Source organism: Trachypithecus francoisi, unplaced genomic scaffold, assembly GCF_009764315.1.
Source record: "Trachypithecus francoisi isolate TF-2019V2 unplaced genomic scaffold, Tfra_2.0 Lachesis_group16, whole genome shotgun sequence".
Taxonomy (NCBI): Eukaryota; Metazoa; Chordata; class Mammalia; order Primates; family Cercopithecidae; genus Trachypithecus; species Trachypithecus francoisi.
In genome coordinates, this window is record NW_022681461.1 from 13,363,682 (window position 1) to 13,373,502 (window position 9,821).

The following is a 9,821-nucleotide window of genomic DNA, read 5'->3' on the forward strand; positions in this document are numbered from 1 at the left end:
CAACTAACCTCCCAGTAAAGCTTGGCCAATTATTCTCATTGTTTAGATGCCACCAAAACCAGTCTGTTTCCCTGCCAAAAGTAAACAATAGGCTAAATTAAGTGAAATGTTTTCTATCCTCAATTGCCAGTTGCCAGGAAAGAATCGTTTTGTTAAGGAGCAGGCCGGGCTCTGCGCTCTGGCAGCACGAAGCAGTTGTGTGGAAAGGTTATTGTGAGGATAGTGACAGAACAGTAGAGCTGATTGAGTTTAGGGGTGAGCCCAACCAAAGGCAGGCACAGAGAGAACATTTGGAAACAGGAGCTCAGTGGCCTCTGCTATTGTGGAGTCACGATGGGAAAGGCATTTTGTTTCTCCAAATTTCTGATTTGCAATCAACAAAATGCAGATGAGTTTCAGCAATTTTTGCTCACAACCTAGAAGTGGAGGAGGGTGTCCCAACAGTCTCCTCGAAAAGGTGCCACAGAACAGAACGTACCATGTGGGTCCGTGAGGCAAAACACCAGTGATATCCACTGAATTATGCCCATGCTGACCTCCATCTGAGATAAGAGGGAGAATACCATGCCCCATGCCCCTAGGAGGAGCCCTTTATTCCATCACTTTCTCTTTCCTAAAGATAATACTTTGTCTGTTTTTATTCATTTGTTTACATGTAACACATACCATAGTATAGAATTCAAAAGGTCCAAAAAAAGATAAAGGAAAAAGTAAGGCAATCTTCTTTCTCTGGAGCTCTTCTCCCTGTAACATATACTCACTTTTTAACCTTTCCTTTGCACTTAATAACGTGTCTCAGGTGCCTTTCCATATCAGCACCTGTGACATAGTATTCTATTGCACGCCATAATTCATCTTAACTAGTCCCATTCTGATAAGCAGTTATCTGTTTTTTCACTATCAGAGATAGTGCTATAATGACCATCCTGTACGTATGGCATCCTGTGCAGACACAAGGAGAGTTGTAAGGTGTGTTATTAATCTTTTCCTAGTACGGTGCATCTCTTTTCATCACATCATCTTGCACATTTGTGGGCAAAGTCAGCGTGGAATTGTCCCAGCCTCCTTTTCCTCTTCTAAAACCCATCACGGCCACATCTGTGTGCCCCCTTCCCACGTATCCCAGGAAAGGGGAAAGAGGAGTTTCAAGCCCCTTATCTTTCTCCCCACAATCTCTTAATAAGCATGCCCGGTTTTGAAGCCAGCTGAACTAAATGAAAAGCACTAGAAAAAAGTGGGGAACAAGGACAGCTTTTCCAGGAACGGTGGACTGCATACCTACTTGAAATTTCTTTTTTTTCCTGCTGGCTATATGCACGCTGATGGAAAATATCAACAAAGGAGAGCTCTCAGAAACCATGAGAGAGAAGAGAGGCCTTGGAATCAACAAAAATCTTACCATGGCCACTTGAGTCTTGAATGAGTGTAGTATTGCTCGGTTTATTCTTTGAACAAAATCATAGAGTTTTGAGGATATTGGAAAATTATTGCTTTAGTCACGTGGGTACCTTTGTCAGACTGGGTGTGCCTCTGGGGAACAATAGAGTAGACGGGATCTTCTGAGCCTCAGTTTGAATCAGTCCTCAAACTGAGAAAAAATTGTCTGGCCTGGCCGGGCACGGTGGCTCAAGCCTGTAATCCCAGCACTTTGGGAGGCCGAGACGGGCGGATCACGAGGTCAGGAGTTCGAGAACATCCTGGCTAACACGGTGAAACCCCGTCTCTACTAAAAAATACAAAAAACTAGCTGGGCGAGGTGGCGGGCGCCTGTAGTCCCAGCTACTCGGGAGGCTGAGGCAGGAGAATGGCATAAACCCGGGAGGCGGAGCTTGCAGTGAGCTGAGATCCGGCCACTGCACTCCAGCCCGGGTGACAGAGTGAGACTCCGTCTCAAAAAAAAAAAAAAAAAAAAAAAAAATTGTCTGGCCTAAGCAGTATCTCTTGAGTCACAGGGCCACACCCATGCTTTCATGAATTCATCTTCCATCCTCTGACTGCCCCGTGAAAGGGATGTTCCTTCTCCTACTTCCAGCTGGGCGTCCTGACATTCCCATGGAGTGGTCGGAGCTGCAGTACACACACCATGGCCAGGCTATCAGGAAGCTCCTGTGATAGCTGAGAATTTCCTTTTTATTAACATAATTATTTTAAAATTATATCCTTTTCACTGAATTATAACTTAAATACCAAATTAAGGGCTCAGTTTTGATGTCACCTGTGTAACCACAACCATATTCAACATATAGAGTATCTCCATCACACCTTTAAAAAAAAAAAAGTTTTCCTCATGGCCATTTGTAGTCAACAACTCCACTCCCATCCCCACCCAAAGACCTAGTCCCAGGCAACCAATATCTATTCTTTCACTGTAAATTATTTTTGCATATTCTAGGATTTATTCTTATTCTTATTCTTATTGAGATGGAGTCTCACTCTGTCGCCCAGGCTATAGTGCAACGGTGCAATCTCAGCTCACTGCAACCTCTGCCTCCTGGGTTCAAGCGATTCTCCTGGCTCAGCCTCCCAAGTAGCTGGGATTACAGGCACACACCATCATGCCTGGCTAATTATTTATTTATTTATTTATTTATTTATTTTTAGTAGAGGCAGAGTTTCACCATGTTGGCCAGGATGGTCTTGAACTCCTGACCTTAAGTGATCTACCCACATCAACCTCCCAAAGTGCTGGGATTACAGGCGTCAGCCACTGCACCTGGCCCTAGAATTTCATATACATGTGCTCACTTAGCTTTCATGTTGTTGGATGTATTTCCTTTTTATTGCAAAGCAGCATTTCATTTTATGAATTGTTTATCCATTTGCCTACTGAATGACATTAAAGTTGTTGCCAGCATGAGGCTATTTAATAAAGCTGCCATAAGTATTTATGTACAGTCTTTTTGTGGTGTTTTTGTTTCTCCTAGAAAAACTGCTGGGTCATTCAGGCACTGCATGTTAAGAAGAAACTTCCACACTGTTTCACAGACTATGTCATTTTACATTCCCACCAGCTATATCTAAGAGTTCTAGTCACTTCACATCCTTGTCAACACTTTGTATTGTCAGTTTTTTTACTTTAGGGGAGGTATAGTAGTATCTCATTGTGGCTTTATTTTACATTTCCCTGGTGATCAATGATGTTGAACATCTTTTCATGTACTTTTTGGTTATTTGCAGAGCTTTTGTCAAGTATCCAAATCTCTATTCATTTTTCCTTGGCTATTTATCATCTTATTGAGTTATAACAGTTCTTTATATAGTCTGAAGAAGTCTTTTGTCAAGTAAATGTAATGTGAATATTTTCTGGGACCAATTTTGTATCTCCAGCACACTGTAGCAGATGGCCAGGTCATATGGAATATTAGAAGGCATTATTGACCAGGAAGCAGCATTTGTGGAAGCCAAGGCTACCAACTGTAAGCCTTTTGTAGAGAGTCACTGAGTCCACACAGTCCCCTTCCACTTTCCCACAAAATTCAAGTGGAGATGGTAAAAGGGGTCTAGGAAGTAAAGGGCATTTGATACCCTGGACTGTGCATTTATTTGTCAATATTGAATTTATGGTCAAAGTGAAGCCCAGTTGGATGTCAGATTTATTGAGCCAGATCAGATTGTGTATACATATGTGTTTATGCTTGCTTACAGATTCGTTCTGAGATCATCGCCACTTATGCTCTCTGTGGTTTTGCCAATATCGGGTCCCTAGGAATTGTGATCGGCGGACTCAGTAAGTGAAAAGAACATTCTTCAACAACACAGATGTGACATAGACATACTTGGATCTCCATTTTGCTCTGTGATGTTATTCATGTCAGGAAAAGAAAAGGCCCTTTCAACAGTCATGAGTCCTCTGGGGTCCATTTTTTTTTTTTTTTTTTTTTTAAATCTCTACTCTGCAATATAGTTTTCCCATGCACATCCAAGCTGACCTCAGGAAGCATTTTCTCAAACATACAGGTGCTTCTCCCAGCCCAGGGGTGACCTGTAGGCTTCACCTTGCATGCCGATACCAGTAGATTTATGATGGGCACCTGGAGAAGGATCCTGAGAGCCATCGGAAGTCCAGTGGGAGAAGGCTGTGATTTCTTAGTGGTGTCTGCCATGGGCATAGAAGTAGATGGTGACAGTTGAGTTATACATCATCTCCTTAGTCATCCCTCCTGCCACTCATTTGCCTTGCCATGCCTTCAATGAACAGCCCTTTGGATGAAACATAGGAGGTGTTTCTTCTGTGGAGAATGAAAGCCTTTGAGCCTTTGGGCAAACAAGCTTCTTCCCTTCTTCCCACAGCACAGAATTTCTCTGTATGTGGAGTTTATTACTAAGTTCTTGAATCTTGAATTTCCCAGTTAAGTTAAAAAAAAAAAAAAAAAAAGGCAGCTGACCTGAGCCCAGCCCCAGAACAATGTTCAGAGGCTAAGGGTTTTAATCAATACTTCAACAATGATCTCACATCCCTCCTTCCATGTTTCCCAGCATCCATGGCCCCTTCTAGAAAGCGTGACATCGCCTCGGGAGCAGTGAGAGCTCTGATCGCGGGCACCGTGGCCTGCTTCATGACAGCCTGCATCGCAGGTACTACACCCTGTCCTTTGTGTCCTGGTGCCCACAGGACGAATGGCAGCTTTCAGGACAGGCAGGGCCTCTAGCTTGCACGTGCAGCACACATCGCCACAGAAAGCTGAGAGTCAGAGCTGTCCTTCGGCATATTGTGAAGTTAAAGGTGTGCAGTGTGGTAGAGAAGCTACGAACAGAATGAGGGTTCAGGGACTTCTTTAATTAATAAAATTAATGGGGCCAGGTGCAGTGGCTCACACCTGTAATCCCAGCACATTGGGAGACCAAGGTGGGTGGGTTACCTGATGTAAGGAGTTTGAGTCCAGCCTGACCAACTTGGTGAAACCGCCTCTCTACTAAAAATACAAAAAGTAGCTGGGCACACACCTGTAATCCCAGCTACTTTGGAGGCTGAAGCATTTGAATGGCTTGAACCCGGGAAGCGGAGGTTGCAGTGAGTTGAGATCATGCCACTGCACTCTAGCCTGGGCAAAAGAACAAGGCTCTGTCTCAAAATAAATAAATAAATATACAAATACATAAATGAAACTAAAAAATAAACAAATAATAAAATAAATGGGACTCTGTTCTGCTCCTAGGCATACTCTCCAGCACTCCTGTGGACATCAGCTGCCATCACGTTGTAGAGAATGCCTTCAACTCCAGTTTCCCTGGAAACTCAACCAAGGTGATCTCTTGTTGCCAAAGTCTGTTGAACAGGTATTGTATTCTTGATTATAATTTCTTTATACTTCATTATTAATAATCAAATCAGACCTAAATACCCCATCCACTTAATTTTATAACTTTATGACTCTATTTAAAAGTGGCTGGGCGCAGTGGCTGACACCTGTAATCCCAGCACTTTGGGAGGCCGAGGCAGGCGGATCATGAGGTCTGGAGTTTCAGACCATCCTGGCCAACACAGTGAAACCCCGTCTCTACTAAAAATACAAAAAGTTAGCTGGGCGTGGTGGTGGGCACCTGTAGTCCCAGCTACTCGGGAGGCTGAGGTAGGAGAATCACTTGAACCTGGGAGGCGGAGCTTGCAGTGGGCCAGATCGTGCCATTGCACTCCAACCTGGCGACAGAGCGAGACTCCGTCTCAAAAAAAAAAAAAAAAGTAAGAACTTATGCAGTGATTCTAACTACCTTTCACTTTGACTTTCCTCAGATAAGACCAGCAACTATAACACTAGCTAGTGCTACTCAAGCATTTAATATGCACCCAGCTGTGTGTTAGGCACTTTGTATGAATTAGCTCACTTAAACTTTGCAACCACTGTGTACTTTGGGAACTGTCTCTCTCTCTGGTTTTTTTTTTTTTTTTTTTTTGCATTCCTTAAAATTAAGGCTTAGGGAAGCTATGCCTACTCCAGCAAAATTAGCACAAGCACAAGTGAGATACAAAATTCAGGTCTATCTGCCTGCTAAGCCTATGCCCTTAACTGCCGCCTTCTGCTGCCTCCCCTTCAAGGGGATCCAGACTGTCCAGACAACATGATGATCGTCTATGGTGAACAAGAAACCACCAGTGACCCATGGCAGCCACCCCTACCCCATACAGTTTGTTTGCAAAATCAATGTTCCCACCCAAGATACCATCCTTAATGTGCAAGTGTTTTATAACGATTGATTCTATCCTATCTTTGCTTGTTATGGAGCAAACAGGGAAAGTTCTTGAGGACACCCAGAATTTAGGAGCCAAAATGAATTCCCCAGTGCCTCTGTCCTTTAGTCCACCCTAACAGAATGTGAGCGAGAAAATCAGCTTCCTGCCCTGAACTATTTTTAATGTCATTGTCTGCTCACCTACTGTTTCTGCCATCTATGGCTCATGTAACTGTTCGTTTCCACTTTCCACCAGCACTGTTGCCAAGGGTCCTGGTGAAGTCATCCCAGGAGGAAACCACAGCCTGTATTCTTTGAAGGGCTGCTGCACATTGTTGAATCCATCAACCTTTAACTGCAGTTGGATCCCTAATACATTTTGAGGTCAGCCACTTCTCCAGTGGAACTCTTAAGTACAGATGCTGAATTTTCTACTTTGGAGAGAAAAAAAAAACTACTGCCCATAGATTGATATTTCCATCATGGAATCAGCTTTAATGGCAAGGAATGAAGAAAAACAAGAGTGGACCTTCAGAGCTACAACATCTTCCTCCTCCCCTTCCCTCCCCACCAGCCCCTTCCCCACGGAGAACTTCTATGATGTCCCAAAGTGAGGTGGTGTGGTTTCCAGTCTCAATGGTATTTTCTGACTTTAATGTTTCCAAGGCATTTCACCAGAATACAGCTATCAATGGCAGCTCCCAACAACTGGGCTGTGACTCACCCACACCCACTTAGTGTCCACCAACTAGTTCAGGGTGACTCAGCTTAAGCACATCTCAGGTGAGGTCACTCTGCATACACCTTGGCTTACCTGAAATAGCCTGAACTTGAATCTCACATAAGGGAAAACTAGTCATCAATCACAACTCATTGACTACCCTCAGGAAGTCCTCCAGAAATCAAGAATCCTTGAGGAGAACACGTGGACCATACCAAAACCAGGGTTTAAATCCATTCTGCTTAAGAGTTCTATCAGTCACTTTAAGCATAAGTTACGCTGCACTAGCAAACAACCCTAAAAACCTCAGTGGCTTACAGATTTATTTTTCACTCACATGTTTGTAACGATCCATGTTGGTTGTAATGCATATTGCTTCAGGACCCAGTCTAAAGGAGCAGCCTCTAAGCGGAGGCATTTTGGTCTTAAGAGGGAAAAGAAAGGTGGGAACCACATGATGGCTCTTTCATCTTCTGCTAGGAAATGATACCCTTTATTTCTATGACATTCCATTAGCCAAAATAAGTCCTGTGACAGGCACGATGTCAGTCACCACAGTTAAATTATTCTGTCATAGGGAGGGATAGTGAATATTTTGCAGAAGTAATATGATACACCACAAGGGTATATGACATCCTTGTCGCCCTTCAAGGAGCCATCCTGTTGTAGGCCATAATGGTAGGCCTATTCATGTGCACATTTGGTAATGTATTCCTGGTGACAAAGCAGTTACTCTTCAGTCAAAAGCCATGTAAGAAGCAGTTGAGGAAAAAAAGTCCTGGTTGAGCTCTGAAAACCTTGCATTGATAATTTCACTGACCAGGAAGGCATCAGTATCAAACTTGAAGAATGGGGGTCAGAAATTCCGGAGACAATGGTAGTGTGCTCTTTAATGAAATGCCCGTCACCACTGCTCTTAATAGCAAAAAGACCACATGCTGTGAGAAAACACAAACGTCAATTACCAAGTCAAGAAACAGACACTGAATGTGAAAAAGGTTTTGAAATACCTTGAGTAATTTATTTTGTTTCTATTTTTCCTTCTGTTTGTGTACAAGAGTAACTTAAAAGAAAAATCTATGTGTAAATAGTTGTGGTTTTTTGTGTGTTTTGTTTTTTGTGGTGGTGAAGGAGGAGCCTAAATGTCCAGAGGACTGTTTATCCCTGAAGTGTGATATACTAAAATATTTATCATTATTTGTATCAATTTTCCTTGGAGTTCAATGTGCCCTTGCAGTCTTCAGACTTAATTTTAGGAAAACATATTTGCATGTTTTCCCCCCATTCTCAATGTTTGGTGTCCTAGTTGATCATACCCTACAGAATGTTATGTATATGTATTATACCATTCCTCTGTGGACATTCGTTTATTTTGTTTACAGGTTTTGGTTTGGGGGTTCTCTTTTTCCTACTTTGGACAGTGCATGTACATTTACTTTGCATGCTGGTGCTTTTTTTTCTATAGCAATGGTGTCTGATAGACATATGCAAGTCACATGTAATTTAAGATCTCATAGCCACACTAAAAAACAGGTAAAATTAATTTTAATATATTTAACCCAATACATTGGAGATATTATTTGGGTGAGATATTTTTCATTCTTATCAAACTAAGTCTCAGTCTGGTTTGCATATCTCAGTTGAGACACTAAAGTTTTACTGATAATACTTAACCCATGTTTAGATTTCATAAAATCTAAATTTGCAAAGTAAATTTACATACCCATGTTGGTCTAAATGTGCTTAAAACTTTTCCAATAACTGAAATGATTAGCAGTTTAAAATTTAAAATTTTGTTACTCCATTACTCCATATTTCAAGTATTAGTGGCTACCATATTGGTCAGAGCAGCTTCATAGGATGATTTCCTAGGTTTGAAGTGTGTGTATATTTCTGGTATGATAAGATGTCAGATTAGTTTTTGGATAAATATCTTGTCTTAATTTTTACCTGCTTTGATGTGCCCTTTCTGATGTGTTTTTTCATCTACCTCTGTGTATATGTGTGACATTCCTTTATAAATGCAATATGTTCGCATAGGTCATACGCTGGTTCCTTATTAATACTGTGCATCCTTGAACTGAGAAAGCGGGTGTTATTCCCGAGCTATATTATGGAGGATAGTAAAGGCCAACGACCAGCAGAATGAGCTGGTTAAGTCTCTTGAGCTTGTTGCCTCCAGAAACCTCACCAATACCCTGTGAAAGTTATAGGTGGCCCTTCCCCCAGTGAAACAACCTAATGGAGGTTTTTGGTGCATGGTGATTTTTTTTTTCTTTTTTTTTTCTTTTGAGACAGAGTCTTGCTCTGTCACCCAGGCTGGAGTGCAGTGGCACAATCTTGGCTCACTGCAAGCTCCGCCTCCCAGGTTCAGGCCATTCTCCTGCCTCAGCCTCCCGAGTAACTGGGACTACAGGTGCCTGCCACCACGCCAGGCTAATTTTTTGTATTTTTAGTAGAGACGGGGTTTCACCGTGTTATCCAGGATGGTCTCGATCTCCTGACCTCGTGATCCGCCTGCCTCGGCCTCCCAAAGAGCTGGGATTACAGGGATTACAGGCGTGAGCAACTGCGCCCGGCCGGTGCATGGTGATGTTTTTGTTTCCCTTTAGCAGACATAGAAGCAGAAGGCTGCTTGTTTTCCCCAGTTTCTCCTTCACCCACATACCTATAGTGGGCAAAGATGGCATGCCTATGTTTTTCAGCTGTTTGAGCCCACTCGCTGCTGACAGATTGTTGCTCTTGGTCTGTGCTCCCCAGCCTTGCTTCAAGCCAGGGCTGCAACATCTCCTTGGGAGAACTTCCTACGTTATGCAGTCCACCCATGAAATCCAAAGCCCCTAGCCGCCTCTGTGTCTTCCCACTGGTAGTCTTCCCTAACCTGAAAGCCCCTTTTGTATACAGTATTATGGTTCCAGATATCAGTGTTTCC

The 9,821-nt window shown here is 42.8% G+C and overlaps 1 protein-coding gene across 2 annotated transcripts in view; it reads left to right on the forward strand.

Moving 5' to 3' along the window:
- The window catches only part of SLC28A3 (solute carrier family 28 member 3), a 61,392-nt gene extending 52,462 nt beyond the window's left edge, over positions 1–8,930 (forward strand). For both annotated transcript variants that reach the window (XM_033236939.1, XM_033236940.1), the window contains exons 16-19: positions 3,646–3,727; positions 4,477–4,575; positions 5,157–5,277; positions 6,425–8,930. In XM_033236939.1, the coding sequence (XP_033092830.1) occupies positions 3,646–3,727; positions 4,477–4,575; positions 5,157–5,277; positions 6,425–6,551 (429 nt within the window). In that variant the 3' untranslated portion in view covers positions 6,552–8,930. The remainder of the gene's footprint in view (positions 1–3,645; positions 3,728–4,476; positions 4,576–5,156; positions 5,278–6,424) is intronic.
- The last annotated feature ends 891 nt before the right edge of the window (positions 8,931–9,821 follow it).